We start from the raw sequence: 18,560 nt of genomic DNA, 5'->3' as shown, positions 1-18,560 counted from the left end.
CGTCATACGAATAATGGATCATCTGGAGTTCCATTCCGGAGTCTTGGCGGTACCAATACATATAGCTGTGGTCCATGGTTTGAGAACATTCCAGTGTGACCTTCTTTCCTGCCCCCGTAACCCAGCGTCTCGGGGTCTGGGAGATGCCAGCACCTGTGATGCCTAAGACAGGGAGAAGATGACAGTTGCCTAGTATCCAGGATGCCCCAATGCTGGGTTCAGACACTACCCCTGAAGAAAATGCTCCATCCTAACCCTGAAGACAATAACTCTGAAGAAAATGTTCCATTCTAACACAGAGAGATCTAGCTCACCTGTCTCCAGAAGATAAAAGGCCACATAGCAGAAGCACCAGACACTCATGACAAAGCCAGGGTGAGACGAGTACCTCCAAGTCCTGAGGAAGTGAGGTAGCTCTTGATGAAGTCATTGTGTGGTGACATGGCCCTACAGTCATCCTGCAGGGATTGGTCCTCTCTCCTCTCCTGTGAAAAGGCTACTGCTTCAGTTCACACTTTTCTCATTTCATCCTGCACCGAATGCACGCACTGCTTATTTATCTTAACTGAAGTCTCTACTCTTTGTACAAAATATTAAATTTCCCCTTTTATTATTTTTGGTGTGAGCAAACAGAACTGTAAAAGACTATTGCTGGAGGGCTTGGACTAATAAGAGAATAGGGGCAAAGAAGTGATATTTGAATTGTGTTCTGAAGAATGAAGAGGAACGAGCTTGCAGGTTGATAGTAAAGAAGATTCACAAAAGAATAAGCAGGTCACATGCTAGGGGAAAAGGCAGCTCAGATAGAGAAGGGAACACCAAGTAGAGGATGTCGGGAGGACCCATTCGGGTTGGAAGATGCGAACTGAAAGTAGACTATAGACCGAACATGAAGGCCACTCAATACCTCTTTTGCAAACTACAACACCCAAAAGGAGAGAGAACAAAGTGGAATGCCCTGCAGAAGAGCAGGGTGGGGTGGTGGGGGATGGAGTGGGGGTGGTGAGAGGGATACTGGGAGCATTGGTGGAGGTGAATGGGCACTGGTGGAGGGGTGGGCAAACAATCACTGTATGAGTAAAATGCAAACACAAAAGTTCATAAGTTTGTAACTGTACATCATAGTGATTTCTATAATAAAAAGTTAAAAAAAAAAGAATACGGAGGCCAAAGTGACTTCCTCATAGAGGCCCCAGGAAGTATATGCGTGGAGCAATGCCCCGAGATAGCATGTATGAGGGGCAGTAACATTCCCTGACTTGTCATGACTTTTAGTTATTTTTGTGTCATATTCACACAGCTGCTCAGTCTTACTTCCCACTGGCGTGGTGTTCAGACTTCAATCAATTAATTTTTTAGACATCAGGATATTAGGGGACTGGAGCAATGGCACAGCGGTAGGGCATTTGCCTTGTATGTGGCCAACCCGGGTTCAATTCCTCCGCCCCTCTTGGAGAGGCCGGCAAGCTACAGAGAGTATCTCGCCCACTACAGCAGAGGCTGACAAGCTACCCGTGACGTATTCGATATGCCAAAAACAGTGACAAGAAGAGACATTACTGGTGCCTGCACGAGCAAATCGATGAACAATGGGACAATTGTGCTACTGTGCTGTGCAGGATATTAGTATAATACTTTTGTTTTGAGGCCACAACCTGCTTACTCTGGGTTTAGGGCTTACTCTAGCAGTGCTCAGGGGTCACTCCAGACCGCATGTGGTCCAGGGAGGCGAGAGGAGTTGAACCCGGATCAAGTGCCCAGCAAGTGCCCTATCTCTCTGGCCCTGGAGTCATATTTTAGCTGTACTAACAATCACACATGACTAGAAAAAATTAATTACTCAATCCCCCCCACAGTTTGTCCTTTGGTAAACTTGGCTAAAACTTTTGGGTGTGACATTGTAGTAAACAATGTACAAACCAAGTGTCATAGTCTTGCCTTTTCTTCATTTTTACTCAACAGGTAATACTTAAGTTTTTGATGTGAGTTGTAGATATTTATAGCCAGAGTACCCCTTCTTTCCATCCATCTTTCCTTCCTCTCCTGGGTACACAGAAAATTGTTGCTTCCCTAATTCAGACCTGGGAGTCTGGATTTTGGCTAGTATAATCCCACTGTTTGGACCTTACCTCTTGAAAGTGACATACGTAACACCTATAGACTCTGAATCACTCTTACTCTTCCGTAGGTCCCTATGGAATACAAGATGCCTTGCCCGACCCCGACACTCACACTTCATTAGAGCTCTTTGCCACTAGAGCAATTACTGCAGTCATGAGTGACACTTGGCTTTTGCTTTCATGAAGAAAAAAATGACATTACTTTATTAGGAAACATCCAGAAAGTTAAACAATTATTTCTTTTGCCCCAGCTGAAAAAAAAACAAAAGAGGAAATGGAAGAATTGACATTCAGACATTTGGAGTGGACATTTAATAGGAAGCAGAGAGCCTTCCCTCTGCTGTTATACGTAGGAGAAGGTTTAAGGATAAATGAAAACTTGATAGGGCTTTTTGGCAGAGACTGGATGAAAATCTGTGTTTCATATAGATGAGATTAAAGAACGAGGGAGGGAGAGAGGTATGAAATAGGCAGGTCTTGGCTTGGAAGTAGATAGGGGAGAGGGGGAGAGTGAGATGAAGGGGTACTTGAAGAAAGAGATGGTCATGAACCCAGTAGTTATTAGCAGGTATAGCTCATGGATCCTTTCTGGTAAAAGAAGGGAAGTCTCTGTAGCAACTGCTGAGACTTAATATTAGCAATTTAAGATATAGGAATCATCAGTGATCATTGTTTTATATATCTCTACACATTTTTCTATCACTGTGAGGTTTGCAGAGAAAGAGAAGCCAATAAGGTCAAAGACAAAAGAGAAATCCTAGTGTACAGAATGGAGGACCCTGGAACAAATCAAGGTAATGGTATATTAACACTTGGCAAAGATTCACCTGTCTTCCAAAGAAGCATGAAGAAGTAAGGCAGAAGAGTTTGATTTCCAGAACAAAGTATGTTATGATGTAGGACTCTGGTCCCATGTGGAAGTAAGATGATCCTTGAGTTTAACTGCCATGCCAAGAATGTTCTGTGACATATTGATTTCTACATATTATTCCAGGATATAGTTCCAAAGAGTCACGGACAATGACTTTGAGCCATGAGAACTGGGTTTCTCCGCAATGACTCATAAGTCGGATCCCACACCAAAGCCCTCCGGGAGCTTTAACACCATATTTTTAAATGTACTGCACCAGCATTTGGAAGTCTTAGAGGTCCTGAAATAGAGCATAACTCATCTTCTGGCTCCACATTCTGCCAGCTTGCCTATAATGCCAAAACTAGAACTTTGGGCATGCATTTAATTATCTGATGTTCCAGCTAAAATATTTAAGACTCATCCCAGTATGTGAGTATAAGGTTTGGGTTGAAAGGTAACACAAAAACCTTCATAAACATTCATATGTACATATGCTATAGATGCACCTACACCTGCCTACATGTTAAACCTAGACCTGTGTACCCATATATACATACACCTAATATATGTATTTAGACACATCATCCTGTAACTAGACTCTGTACACACATAGATTTCTCTTATTTATCCTCTGTGATAGCACAGCAGGTAGAGTGTTTGCCTTGCACATGGCCAACCCGGGTTCGATTCCTCTGTCCCTCTCAGAGAGCCCGACAAGCTACAGAGAGTATCCTGCCCACACAGCAGAGCCTGGCAAGCTACCCGTGGGGTATTCAATATGCCAAAAACAGTAACAACAAGTCTCACAATGGAGACGTTACTGGTGCCCGCTCAAACAAATTGATGAACAATGGGACAACAGTGCAGTGCTATAGTGTTATAAAAATTCAGATTCCATTAGGGAGAGCAGCTTTTACTTCCCCTGTTACATTTACATTCTCCATTCTTTCATGCGTGTTTGGTATTACTGTTGACTTTGCCCTGGGTCATAGCCAATTAGATATTACTGTTATGGATTAATATAAGATACGTATTATTATACATCTTTCAACTATTTCGGGGTCCAGTAAATCACTATCTTTCATTTTTTATTAATATTTTTATAGAATTTTGCTTCACCAAGGATATTTTCTTTTTTCAAAAGAACTTAGAAGGCAGAAGCTGGAGAAGGACTTAAATAAGTTTGTGTACAGTATATGTGCCTAGAACTCCCCTGCTGAGCAAAAGTTCTCTCCGTGCAGAGGAACCAGAGACTTATCCCAAGGCCCTACAGGAAAGAGCAATCTTGAATCTCCTACCTTTGCCAACATATCAGGAGTAGGCAGGTGATTGAAATTCTATACGTCCAGGTAATGAAAGAAGTGTTGCTGGTTAAGGTTAATCTTGGCTGAGATAAAAATGTGGGGCAAGAGATGAAAGATGTCTCTTAAATTTTATTGACTATATTTTTAAATAGCTTTTATTTTTGAGAGTGCCATCTCTGATACTTAAGCTTACACCTTCTGTGTCGGACTAAATGGCAATTAAATTGACTTTGAAGTTTTAGAAAACGAATGAATCAGCTTGCTCAAGGCAGAGATGTGCAGAACTTGGAGCGGCCCAGACTGAGAAACAACTGGCGGGATAGAAGGGTTGTCAGCAGAAACAGAAGGGAGTCGGGGCGTTGCATAGTGGGTGGAGAAAGAAGCCAAAGAACCATGAAAACCCGCCCTGTGAGAACTGACACAGGAGATGAAACAAAAGGCTGGAGCTGTGGAGGCCCCGAGTTAAAACATACTGAGTAGTAAGGCCGAAACGTAACCACGAAAGTGTGTAAGTCTGTAACTGTCTCTCACAGTGATTCCTTAAAAATAAAAAAAAAAAATACTGAGTAGACCTAGCAACCAGCCTACCCGGGTTCGATTCCTCCGTCCCTCTGGGAGAGCCTGGCAAGCTACTGAGAGTATCCCGCCCTCACGGCAGAGCCTGGCAAGCTCCCCGTGGCGTATTCGATATGCCAAAAGCAGTAACAACAAGTCTCACAATGGAGACGTTACTGCTGCCCGCTCAAGCAAATCGATGAGCAACGGGATGACAGTGACAGTGACAGACCCAGCAACCCTCAGCATAGCCAGCCTGGGCAGCACTGCCCCACTGAGCCTGAAAACCAGGCAGGCCCACAGTGCTGAGCCAAGTGTCTCTGCCAGGGTTCTCCAGACCCACTGAGCACTGCTTTGGGAGTCTTCCCTCCAAAAATTATATTTGAGGTAGCAACATTCCTGCTGGAAAATCATTGTCATCCTGTTCATTCGCAAGTTCATTCCCTCAGCAGGACACGACAGCACTAGCCCCACTGGACTAGACAAGAAGGGGCAGCCGGGAACAGGTTCATTCCAGCACCTGGGCTCAGTCATCCACGCGCTGGGGACCCTGGACCGGCCCAGCTAGCTCTGAGCTCACACAGTGGCTTCTGTGTCGAATCCCTCCACGCGCTAAGGACCGCACACCCCACAGCGAGGGGGCTTCTGCCTGACTTTCTGTGCAGGGACCAGGGGCCACGCTGCACTGTGCAAATATCTGCTCGCACTAAAGTAGAGAGGCGAATGGATGCTGGTGGCGGCCGCGATGGATAGAGCAAACTTCTCCTTCCGTCCTCGAGAGCCACTGTGCCCCTCCTTCATCTCTCCTTTCCCGATATCACCCACCCCAGACGAGGAGTAGATCAGCCGCAGTCCCCGTCCGGGCGCTTGTCGATACCAGTACATAGAGTCGTCACCCCTCATCTGAGAACATTCCAGAGAAAGGCTCGTTCCTGTCTTTGTGACCCTACTTCTTGGGGTCTGCGTGATACCAACGTCCATGGACCCTGCGGGGAGACGACACAGAGCTGGAGACAGCCGCCACTGCAGGAGAAGCTTTAATGAGGACCTACTTGGGAAATATATTTAGGTCGGAGGTATCTTACCTGTTTGCAAACTCACCTGTTCCCAAGAGACAAAAGGCCACACAGCACAGAAGCAGAGCAGCCACCGTGGGGAGGCGATTCAGCTCTGTGTGTTGGGGGGATACAGGGCATGAAGATAGGAGGGAGAGGGTTTGGCCATAATGTCACTGTCCCTGCCAGCTTACTGCATCAAGGAAAGATGCTGGCGTCACCCTTTTCTCCAAGGGTTACCCTTGTTCCTATTTTCTTACCAATTTCACTGCATTGGTTTGCTGATTTTCTGTCCTATCAGCACACGGAGAAATCTTTATTCCCTCTACTTCTCTCCCTGCTGCCTCTCAGCCTTCTGCGAGAGTGACCTCACGCTTTCTGACTGTGTCAGCTGTTCCAAGAACAACATCCTCACAGCTGAATGGGCCGTGAAGAAAATTCAGATTCCTTTCAAAGGGGATGCAATCTCATAGCAAGGTAGAGACAGTCCTTGTTTTTTTCTACATTCATTTTTTAAAAAATACAGAATGCAGGCTAAAGTCAGGAAATTTGAATTTAGCCCCTGTCAAGTTGGAGAAGTTTTTAATTATTTTTTATTTTAGTTTTTTTTTTAGTTTTTAATTTGTGCTTTTTGGGTCACACCCGGCGATGCACAGGGGTTACTCCTGGCTCTGCACTCAGGAATTACTCCTGGCGGTGCTCGGGGGACATATGGGATGCTGGGAATCGAACCCCAGTCAGCCAGATGCAAGGCAAACGCCCTACCAGCTCTGCTATCGTTCCAGCCCCTATTTTTTTACTTGAAGAGCACAAATAATATTGTGGCTGTGGTTGATATCACAGCGATCAAACTCAGGACCTCAAGCATGCAAGGCACACTCTGACTCAAGCCACATTCCTGGTCATTTAAGACTGTTTTTCTTTTTTTTAAAATGTTTTTCTGACTAATATTTTCTGGGTGTAGACCTTTGCTGACAATATTGTCAGCAAATACTTACCAGGAGGAATTGATATATTCCTCCCTGTAGGAATGTTTCCATTGAATGGGGACATGGATTCCAAATAAATAGTATGTTTGCTTCCATGGTTAATCCATTGAAAATACCTTCACACAACAACAAAAAAAAAAACAACACCTCCTGCTTTTAGAAGTAAAATCTTCAATATTTGAGTGCAGTGAGTGGCAGTTACAGCACAGCCCCAGTACTTGAGAAGCCGGCGAGACTGAGCAACCAGCACTCACTCCCTGCAGCTTTAGGTCAGGGCCACCTGGTTCTGCCTCCTCCCTTGAGAGGCCTGGAACTCGCACACTCAGTGCTGCTGCCTGGCTCATGGAGAGTCTCCTTGCCGGTATTTTGGTTATGGATGTTTCTGATATATACAATGATGGAATGGCATAACGCACCCTTGTGGACCCACTCTCCTCAGCTTCCGTCATTCCCAGCAATCCGCGTTCTTATTCACTCCCTATTCCTTTTCTCTCTGCCACAGTACTTTGCAGAGTTGTCACTCTGGGGGAGAACCCAAGGGTACTTTACAACCTCTGTAGATTTTCACTGTGGCACAGTCCACTGTCTTCACTGTTTCTCTGGGGTTTTCTCTAAAATTACTAATGGGAGCACGGTTTTGTTCCAGTAAATTAATCCACAATTAGTACAAACAGAAGAGTGCTAATAAAGATGATCATTTGGAGGTTGCCTTTAGTGGAAAAATAGATCGCCCCAGTTTGTGGTCCTTGTAAATTAAAATGTGGTAGGGCCAGCGCAATAGTACAGCGGGCAGGGCATTTGCCAGACAGGCAGCCGACCAGGGTTTAATCTGGGTGGCACATGGATGGTATCCCATGTGGTTCCCCAAACCCCTGAGGAGTAATTCCTGAGGCTAGAGCCAGGAGTAATTAACCCCTAAGCACTGCCATGTCTGGCCCAAAGACAGAGAAAGGAAGGAAGGAAGGAAGGAAGGAAGGAAGGAAGGAAGGAAGGAAGGAAGGAAGGAAGGAAGGAAGGAAGGAAGGAAGGAAGGAAGGAAGGAAGGAAGGAAGGAAGGAAGGGAGGAAGGGAGGGAGGGAGAGAGGGAGGGAGGGAGGGAGGGAGGGAGGGAGGGAGGGAGGGAGAGAGAGAGAGAGAGAGAAAGAAAGAAAGAAAGAAAGAAAGAAAGAAAGAAAGAAAGAAAGAAAGAAAGAAAGAAAGAAAGAAAGAAAGAAAGAAAGAAAGAAAGAAAGAAAGAAAGAAAGAAAGAGAGAGAGAGAGAGAAAGAGAGAAAGGAAGGAAGGAAGAAAGAAAGAAAGAGAGAAAGAAAGAAAGAAAGAAAGAAAGAAAGAAAGAAAGAAAGAAAGAAAGAAAGAAAGAAAGAAAGAAAGAAAGAAAGAAAGAAAGAAAGAAAGAAAGAGAGAAAGAAAGAAAGAGAGAGAGAGAAAGAGAGAAAGGAAGGAAGGAAGAAGAGAGAGAAAGAAAGAAAGAAAGAAAGAAAGAAAGAAAGAAAGAAAGAAAGAAAGAAAGAAAGAAAGAAAGAAAGAAAGAAAGAAAGAAAGAAAGAAAGAAAGAAAGAAAGAAAGAAAGAAAGAAAGAAAGAAAAGAACTGTGTGGTTTTGCTGCCCCCTGCTGTAACAGTGGGGTAGTGGGGGAGACCTTGGTTATGAAATATTAAACTGATGGGCTCTCCATCCGTTTAAGAGAGCACTGACTGCTGTGCAGTGGTATTCTATAGAAGTTTAGGCTAGGTGACAAAGAGAGGGAAGCAGAAAAAGTTCCAGGGAGAGAGTCTTTGACGGTGGAGTAATGAGGGACTTTCATCAGAGGAAAGAATGCTATTGAAAATGACTTCAATTTCTGAGCAATTTCACAAGAGAGTCCTTGACGGCATAAACCAATAGTCCCTCCGCTGAGGGCTGCCTAGGAGGCTGTCACTTCTGATTCTCATGACACCTGCCCTCCTCCACGGGCCAGGCACAGACCCGCACACTGATCCTTGTGCTTATGGGTGATAATTATTGATCTGTAAAGCAAACATTTCCTGGCAGAGGGCTAAGAGGGAGATGCTTTTCCACTTCTGGTCAGTGTTTTCTGGCCATAAGAAATTTTCACCTAACCTTCAACTTACAAAGATGTTTTCCTATAGTTTCTTCTGGGAATAAAATCTGTTTTAGCTTTTGTGCTTCGGTCTATAATTCACCTCAATCTGAGTGTTGTTCATGAGAATGAGGTATTGTTAAAACTTACTTAGTCTGATGTCACATGGTTTTTTCCAACATGGAAAACATGATTGGTTGAGACATTTGCTACGCTCTGAAAACTAGTTTATAAACATGGTATTTTTTCTATTATGATTTGTTTATTTTCCCTTTGTGATGATTTGTAGTTTTTCACAAAAAATTTGTTTCTGAAATTTACTCCCGCTATTGATATTATTGCATATGTACTCAAGTTTACTTTTAATGGTTTGCAACTAAAGAAATTTGTTTTTAGTGTTCATCATATAGTCTATGATCATGCAAAATTCACTATTTTGTGTGTAGTTCATTGATTTCTTTGAGTTTTCTATACAAACAACAATGCAATCTAAAATTTGTGAAAACTTCACTTTTTCTTGTACTTTTATTTGTCTTTTTACAATTTTTATAGTGTCCAATACAGTACTGAAGAAAGGAAATAAGTCTTTTCCCTTCCCTGACTGTAGAGGTAAGGTGGTCTATATTTGTCATTAGTTAAAACATTAGTTAACATTTTTCATTGATTCAGTCCATAAACTTGAGAAAGCCCTTATCTATTGCCAGCTTAATCTGAATTAGTACCAGATTTTGTCGAATGTTTCCTCAACATCTATAGAGGTGGTCAAATGATCATTCTTCGTTATTCTGTTAATATGATGTCATGCATTGACTTAAAAAAAAACAAAACCTTACTCATTGTTTCTCCTGAAATAAATTAGTCTGTTCCTGATATACAATTTCTGCATCTGTATATTCACACACCTGCAGACTTATAATGCATACATACATACAAATTTGGGCATTATTTGCTACTTTTTTGGGTGTTATTCTTTTTTTTTACCTGTGATACTAAAGGATATAATTGTTCTGTCCCATGTTTGTCAGATTTTGGCATTAGAGTTTCGTAGGATCACACAATGAGTTTGGAAGTGGTCCCTCCTCTTGTGGTCTATAAAGCAAGTGTTATGTACAGTCGGATTTTTTTTCTTAAATGTTTGATAGAATTCATCAAAAAAGCTGGATTGATTAGTTTCCTTTGAGTGAATGTTTTTGATAGATAATTCAATTTCTTTCATATAAGCTTCTTAACATTTCTAATTTTATCTTGTATCGTTTGGGCAACTCATTTTCAAATAACTTCATTTCCTCTGAGTTTTAGAATTTATTAGCACATGGTGATTTATAACAGTCTGTCATTATTTTAATGTTTGAAATATTTATAGGAATTTTTTCCTTTAATCATTGATATGATAACTTGTTCTTTTCCTCTTTTTGTTAATTGTTATGTGCTAATCAATTTTATCAAGTGCGAAAATTGTGACCACATTTTTCTGAATTCTTAAACATATGTTGTAATCACTTCTAAAGTTTTTTGCCTTAAATTTCAGATGTGTATTATTGCAGGATTGATTTATATTTCTATAAATAGAAATCCTTGTGTGGATTGTATTTTCCCATATCAAGCTTTGTTATTTCCTGGTTAAAATTGTATTTGCGACATTTCAAAAGTCCAAATTTGGGACTTTTATTTAGGTACACTGAGTGTCACCTCTAGGTGTTTCCTAGAGGTCACCACTCTATAGGTACATTATTTAGATCCCTGTGAGTCTTATTGAGCTGAGGCAGTTCTAGAGCAGATCTTACTCAAGAATTTGAATAGAGAGAAGCATCTCCTCAGCATTTTCCAGTTGAAAAGGGTTGCTCATGCGTAATATGCATTTTTGATGGGAGTCGTGATTGAAACATTTCTGAACTGGACATATGAGGTACAAGGGAGATACAGTAGTAACGGATGCCCAGGGGCCCAAGGGTGAAAGTCATGGGTGTGTGATTCATATGAGGGAAATAACATGCACCGACTCCATAAGGAGATCAATTAGATTGTTGGAAGTAGTACCAAACTCTCAGTAGAGAAATTTTCTAAGGATATAACTAGAGCAGGTTTCTTAAAAAGATAAAGACATCTAGTGGAAAAAGTGCTTAAACTCATTAGCAATCAGAAACTGCAAACATGAATGTATAGAGAGGTGCTACTTAGTTTTTTAAGTAGCTGGCAGTTAGTAGATAGAAGAATAAATAGTATAAGGTAATCTCTCTTTCTCTATCTGGCTTTCTCACTCTCTTTCTCTCTCCCTCTCTCTTTCTCTCTATCTCTCTTTCTCTCCCTCTCTCACCACCTCTCTTTCTTTCATAAGCACATTCTGGAAATGAAGTTGGAAGAGAGATTATAGTCTCATTTTACTGGTAGACTGGGAACATTTTAGAAGACTATCCACTCCATGAGAAATATTGAATTTTAGGCCTGTTTAAGTGGGATTTTAGACTTAATATTAACAATTGAAACAACACTCTGGTTGTAATTATACACATAAAGTAACATATGCATAGAGCAGTGATCATTATTCTAACTGTACAGGTCAATGAAGAAGTATATACAACCATTTTGAATGATTGTGCATTTGGGTATCTATTTCTCCAGAACTGGATGAAAAGACCATGCATCATTTAGACTGGATGTATGTACAGAAATATGAAGGATTTCCACTCTGAGCTCAGTAGAAAGGTCAGATTAAATTGCATGCATAATAGAATTAAAATTTACTTGATTTATGAGCTAGAGACATGCACAAATTGCAAGAATAGAAGGACACGTTGTAAGAATTAAACGCTATGGAAGTTTCATGACTAGATGGTGACTAGATTGTTCTTTTCCTGGGTATTTTAAACTTAGAATTAGAAAGAGATGGACTGATCTTTATCAGTATGGTGGAATAATGACCACCAAGTTTGTAACCTTTAGTGACCATCTAGCCCTTCGCATAAGAAACAAATAAAGACAAATGGAGGGGGGGAAATACACAAGACAGACAAAATCAGAGACAAAATCAGAGAAGAAATGAAAACGGAAGGCCATAGTTCAAGACACCCCAAGGTGCTATTACTTCCCCAAAACTGTCATTCCATCACCTATTGGCAGGTGTCAAACTCCATCAGCCCCAGTGTTAAATTCCATTTTGACGCCAGTTCGCTGCAGTTAAGTTCTGTTACTTTCTTCTAAACTAGTAGATCATCTGCTTCCTGAGTTGGGTCCATGTTGAGTTTGTGCACTACCCGGAACTTACATTTTCTCGCTGTGGACTGACTGCTGGCACAGAAATAGAGTGCCGAGTTTTCTGGTTCAGAAGACTTGATTTCCAGGCTACAGGGTGAGGACGAGGGGCATTCAGCAGAGAACCACTTCTTGTCCACATCAATTTGGTCAACAATTTCTTGATTCTGAAGGTAAACCAAGAACCTAAATTCTTTATCCTGGATCTGTTGATACCAGTAAACAAAAGCATGTCCTTTGTGCGGAGTACAAGTCATCTTTGCCCTCTGCCCTTGGTTCTTAACCAAGTATGCCGGAGTCTGGATGACTTTGATATCAATAGAGCCTGTGAGGAAAGATAACAGAAGGTGTACCAGAGACCAGGAGGAAACACAACAGGGGAAGAGCCGGGGGCAGGGGCAGGCAAGCTCAGGATGGGGCTTTTCTTTGTTGCTCAGGACTCACCTGTTCCCAGGAGACAAAGGGCCAAACAGCAGAGGAGTCTGGAGTCCATGGTGATATCAAAGTGGCAAAAGGCTTTTTCTTGCTGTCGCATCAGCATCCTCAAGTGACGTGTTCGCTCTGCAGACTTGTCACAACTGATTGCTTCATGGTATTGGGCAAAGGAAATTTGTGGCATCAGAAGGGAAGAAATTGCAATGTAAAAGGACTTATCAAAAGAAATAACGTAACCCTTCCTCTATTTCTACCTGTCAACTGAAAATCATTACGGCTTTTCCTGTTGGGGCTTCCTTCCCCTATAAATTTCTTAGAAATAGCAACAATAGACACCCCAAGTTACTTTCTATCTCTTTCCTTCCCTTTGTTACACACTCTTTAGTGTGATCACTCTCTGCCTTGTCGTCCTTAACACTTCTGTGTACTTTTCTCCTCTTAATACACTAAAATACCACAGTGAATATTTCCAAATATTTTATCTTTGCTATCTAATATTTTGGGTCTCAAAGTTGAGTTATGCAGAAATTTTTTTCACTTAAATTCTGTAGAATCTCAATTTCACTGTGTCTACATGCAGTTATATGTCTGTATATACATCTGCCTATTTTAACTTTTTATCTGATTGTCCCAGATAAAAAAGTAATTCAATTCTAGTAAAAATCCTAGTAAGAATTTTCCAAAATGGAAATTTCTATTGCTAACAGGATCTGGTTATCTGAAATTAGGACTCTTAAGAAACCAAGTCATATAGAGACCATTGAAAAATTGAATTGATCATTTGTCTCTGGATAACAACCCAATATTTTCTCTTGTTTTCGACTCTCTTTTTGAATAACTAAGAGCCTACAATACTTACATCTTTATACAAGGACATAAAACTCTTGTATGCTTATATTCATGAAAACAGAAATTCAATGTATTTTTTTAAAGACTCCAGGGGCTAGAGATGTCGCTCAGTGGGTTCAAGTTTGGGTTTACATGCAAGAGTCCCTGGCACCATATGTTCCCATGAGCACTGCTGCGAATGACAGACTCCCAAGAACTGAGTCTAAAGTAGCCCATGAACATATGAGTTCAAAACAAAACAAATTAAACAAAAAAAAAAACATTCTATTTTCAAATGTTCTCATTTGAACTAAGAGGTGTGTGTGTGTGTGTGTGTGTGTGTGCGTGTTTGTGTGAGTATGCATGTATGTGAAGCAAAACTGTTTTAATTGAAAGAAATTTAGGGAAGTGTGCAGAGAGAAAAATATTAAAAGGTTAAGTTCAAGGATTAAATTCTTATTAGTTGATCACCTTCTGTTTCTTTGCTCATTTGCCTCTATAGTATTAGTACTATTAGTAGCACTGTCATCCCGTTGTTCATCGATTTTCTCCAGGGGGTACCAGTAGAGTCTCAATTGCGAAACTTGTTATTATTGTTTTTGGCATATCCAATATGCCACGGGTATCTAGCCAATCTTTGCCATGCAGGCGGGATACTGTCGGTAGCTTGCCGGGCTCTCCGAGAGGGATGGAAGAATCAAGCCCATGTCAGGTTCAAGGCAAATGCCCTACCTGCTATGCTATCTCTCCAGTCCTCTCTATAGTATTAATTTCTTAAATAAGCCTTCACAAAAGTTCTCTTTTCCCATAATGTCCCACTCATAAGCAGACCCACCTGGTGATGATCCTATAAAATATTTCTCTCAGATTTTTTTGATATAGTCAGACAGAATTGGCAGATTCTCTCTGTAGCTTTGCATTCTGTTTATAAAATACATGATGTTATAGTCTATTATATTACACCCCACTCCGTTGTAATTGCATGCCTACTAAACTGTTCACTCTTTGGAGAAAGGATCAATTTTCTATTTGACTTTGTGTTCTTCATAGTTGGAAGAGTAGCAGTACATGGTGAAATCTTGAGGGGAAAAAAAGGAGAAAGAAATGTAAGAGGAGTGATTCAAAGACTGGAAGCACAGTAACAAAAACATCTGCCCTGGGTCTGTGTTTATGAGTGATTAAGAATTCAGAGAGTGCAGGAAGAACACTTACTGAAAATTAGGACAGGCTATTGGGGGTTGCTGTAGGGTTGGAGCAGGTTTCTGTACAGGTGGTCAGCTGCCCACCCCACTCTGAGTGTTCCCTTGGTTGCTGTGAGCCAGCTTCACAGTGAGAGGAAACAGCCCTTCCCCCCCCATCCAACCCTCCCCCCAGAGGCACCAGAGCCTTCTGCGAGGTCTCCTCACAGTGCATCCTTTCCAACAGTTGAATAATTAAGTAGCCTCAGACCTTGCCCTGGGTCCTGCCTGTTCCAGTACACGGAATCATACTTCAAGTTTTGTTTTCACTCCCAAGTCACTTTCTGTCTAGCCCCAATGAGCAGGGGTGCCATTGCCTGCTGGATTTGAGTGCCCAGGGGTCTGCTGGTGCTGGGATGTCTCTGATGCAAACCTGGGTTAGTCTCCCGATGGTTGCTCTTGAGCAGGGCTGGAGAACAGCTGCCACCTCAGGGGGCTGCGCGCCCAGGATAGGATTTTACCAACAAGGAGTTACTCTCATCGCCCTCAGGAGCCAAAGAGCCCCATGGCAGAGGACACAGCTGCTGTTGACAGGGACAGGGCCTTTGTGAAGCTGTCACAGAAAGGACACAAAAGGGGATGGGACTGTGGACTCCCCACAGTTCAGTGTGCAGAAGCTGCCATGGCTGTATAACGACAGCCTGCCGTGATGGTTTCTCGGCCGCAGAAAGCAAAGGGCACCCACGTGTTCTCATTTCTCTATTTTTTTATCACCCTTTTAAGAACCACATATATCTTAGCCCCTTGCTGAAAGTCCCGTTTCCAGAACAGTATGTTCAACATGAAATAGTAGAAAAATATGCAGTGTTTATACTCTGCAATAGCAGGACTAACTAACTCTGAGATTTTTTCATTTTGCATGGCGATGTCTATGCAATGCCTGCTGACAGCATTTTTAGACGCATGTTGCATTCATGGTTAAGTAGTGTTGTATTTAGAGGAAGTTAAGAAGGGTGCGTAAGGGAGAAGGTCATGTTGTCAGCTACCCCTTTCAGTATCACAGGAGATTTCTCAGTGTGCTTATTTTGGGAGGCTTTTTTTTCCCCATGTAACATTCTTAGATATTTTCAAAAGAAATACTGTAAGGATAAATCAAGAAAATAATAAAAGGAGTTACCAATATGTGGCAAGCTACTTAGAGTATCTTGCCCACATGGCAGAGCCTGGCAAGCTACCTGTGGCGTATTCGATATGCCAAAAACAGTAACGCCAAGTCTGCCCACTTGAGCAAATTGATGAACAACAGGATGACAGTGACAGTGACCTATATGTGGCAAATAGTTGCTTAGAAAAGCATAGTGTAAAGAGAACCAAAAATCATCAAGGACAAGATAAGGAATTTTGAGGAAAACAGTCTAGGTGATTCAATCAAAATACAGAGGTTGAAGATCAAGATTCTAAATGCTAAGAATCAGTGAATTGATTCGGTATAAGATAAAGAATAACAAGAACTTTGCACTGCAGGACTGTAGCTCTGATGATTTGACTCAAGAGAGAATGAAGAATAGGTTTCATAGATTTCAGTTGATTTTCAAAACCTTAAGTGATTTTCTTCTATCAATGCTATAACAGCCAACTATTTACCCAACATCACATGCAAAATGCTCCCTTTAGATGTTCTTCACTTGTTGCTTAGCGTTCATACGTGAATGGTGCCTCTTTCTAATGTTCACTTTGTGGAAGTTCCATAGCTTTGAGATATGTTGGAATATGTGTAATTTTCCTGCAAGCTTTGCAGTACCAACACGTAATAGGGTCCCATATCTAAGGAGGCTGATGCTGGGAGCTCACATTGCACCAGCACTGAACACTAACTTCTGGAGATGGTAACTACATAATATGCTAGGATGGAGACTTCAGTTAAGAAATGTACACCTGGGGGGGCTGGAGCAACAGCACAGCAGGTAGGGCATTTGCCTTGCACTTGGCCGACCCGGGTTCGATTCCCAGCATCCCATATGGTCCCCCGAGCACCGACAGGAGTAATTCCTTAGTGCATGAGCCAGGAGTAACCCCTGTGCATCATCGGGTGTGACCCAAAAAGAAAGAGAGAAAAAAAAAAAGGAATGTACAGCTGGGTCAAGGAAATGGCTCAAAAGACCAGAAAACATGGCTGGCCTGTAGGAGACATGGCTTGAGTCCCAGCAACACCCTGAGAACTGCCAGAAGTGCCCCCAATTCTGCCTAAATAAATAAACAAATAAATAAACAAATAAACAAAAGTTAAACACGACGAAATTAGTAGCATGTGAAATCTTTGCAGAAAATAGTTAAATTAAAAAATCGCTTATGAATATTAAAAACATAATTTATTTCCTAAAATAAGCGAAGAAGAAACAGGAAAACGTCAACAACATATGTACAAGACTTCTAATGAAAATTTTACAGGGCAATGCCAAGAGGAATGAACAAAGGCTTCGGCGAAGCACAGTGGGGGGATTTGGGGAGAGGGAAGCAAATGTTCTATATTTTGAATGTCAAGATGGTTGTGTAGCGTAAAAATATGTCAAAATGCACCGAAACAAATTCTCAAATGGATGACTATCATGGCATCCACGAAGCTGGTTTTTTTTTTTTTTTGCTTTTTTGTTTTTTGGGTCACACCTGGCGATGCTCAGGGCTTACTCCTGGCTTTGCACTCAGGAATCACTCCTGGGAGTGCTCAGGGGACCATATGGGATGCTAGGAATCGAACCCAGGTTGGCAGCGTGCAGGGCAAATGCCCTATCCACTGTGCTATCGCTCCAGCCCCCCACGGAGCTGTTTTGAAATGTTTTGTGACTGTAGTAGCCCCCAAAGTGGGCGGGGTTGGGCCCGGCTATGTGTCTCCGGCAGGGACCGCTCTGCCAAGTGCTTAAGAAACCCTTGAAGAATTCCTGGTCTGGTTTGGGGGATGAATGGAATCCACAAGAAAGAACATTGACCCACCCTTGACATTATACCCGAAGGAACTCTGTCACTGTTACTGTCATCCCCTTGCTCATCGATTTGTTCGAGTGGGCACCAGTAACGTCTCTCATTGTGAGACTTATTTGTTACTGTCTTTGGCATGTCCAATACACCACGAGTAGCTTGCCAGGCTCTGCCATGCAGGCGCAATACTCTGGTAGCTTGCTGGGTTCTCTGAGAGGGACAGAGGAATCGAACACGCGAACGCCCTACCACTGTGCTATCTATCCACCCCTAAGGAACTCACAGATTTTTAAAGTGAAAGCACAAAATTATATATTTTCATAAAGATTGTTAAACCTTCAACAAGCTTATGTTTTTTTTTTTCAGGGGAGGGCAGTGATACTGTAGGGAGGGAAGGCCCCTGGCTCTTTGTATCCCTCCCTGTCCTTCCCCTCCCCTGCCATCTCCTGCCCTCTCCACCTCTCTTCTCATTTCCTTCTTTTCCCTTCTTCTTCCCCCTCCCTCTCCTGGCCTTGACTCATCCTTCCTCTCCCCTTCACTCCCCTGCCCATCATTCCTTTTGTTCTTGGGTTTTGGGCCATACCTTATGGTGCTGAGGACTTAGTCCTGGCTCTGCACATAGGAATCCCTTCTGGTGGGACCCAGGGGTCTTACACGGTGCTGGGGACCAAGCCTGAGTCAATCGTGACTGCCTAGCTGGTCTCCTGGCTCTTTTCTTGCTTGACATTTTGCAAACTGGGCCTATCTGAATCCTTATACATCTTCCCTCTCCCTCATCAGCTGTTTAATCATCACTCTGTTCACCTAAGTTTCATGCACTTTTTTTCCTCTTCAGGTTTATGCTCTTTCAATTTTTGAATTAGCTCCAACCACTTAACAGTAGCTCCTGTTTCCTGAGCTGGGTCCACGGTGAGTTTGTGGTCTACGAAGAACTGACATCTA

The 18,560-nt window shown here is 42.3% G+C and overlaps 1 gene segment (V, D, J or C); it reads right to left on the bottom strand.

Moving 5' to 3' along the window:
• Positions 1-12,697, bottom strand: part of LOC101537989 (T cell receptor beta constant 2-like) — a 150,192-nt gene extending 137,495 nt beyond the window's left edge. The window contains 2 exon segments of the C gene segment in view: positions 12,239-12,529; positions 12,649-12,697. Coding sequence covers positions 12,239-12,529; positions 12,649-12,697 — 340 coding nt within the window.
• Positions 12,698-18,560: the final 5,863 nt, after the last annotated feature.

Source organism: Sorex araneus, chromosome 1 (assembly GCF_027595985.1).
Source record: "Sorex araneus isolate mSorAra2 chromosome 1, mSorAra2.pri, whole genome shotgun sequence".
Lineage (NCBI taxonomy): Eukaryota > Metazoa > Chordata > Mammalia > Eulipotyphla > Soricidae > Sorex > Sorex araneus.
This window is presented reverse-complemented; position numbering and strand designations above follow the sequence as displayed.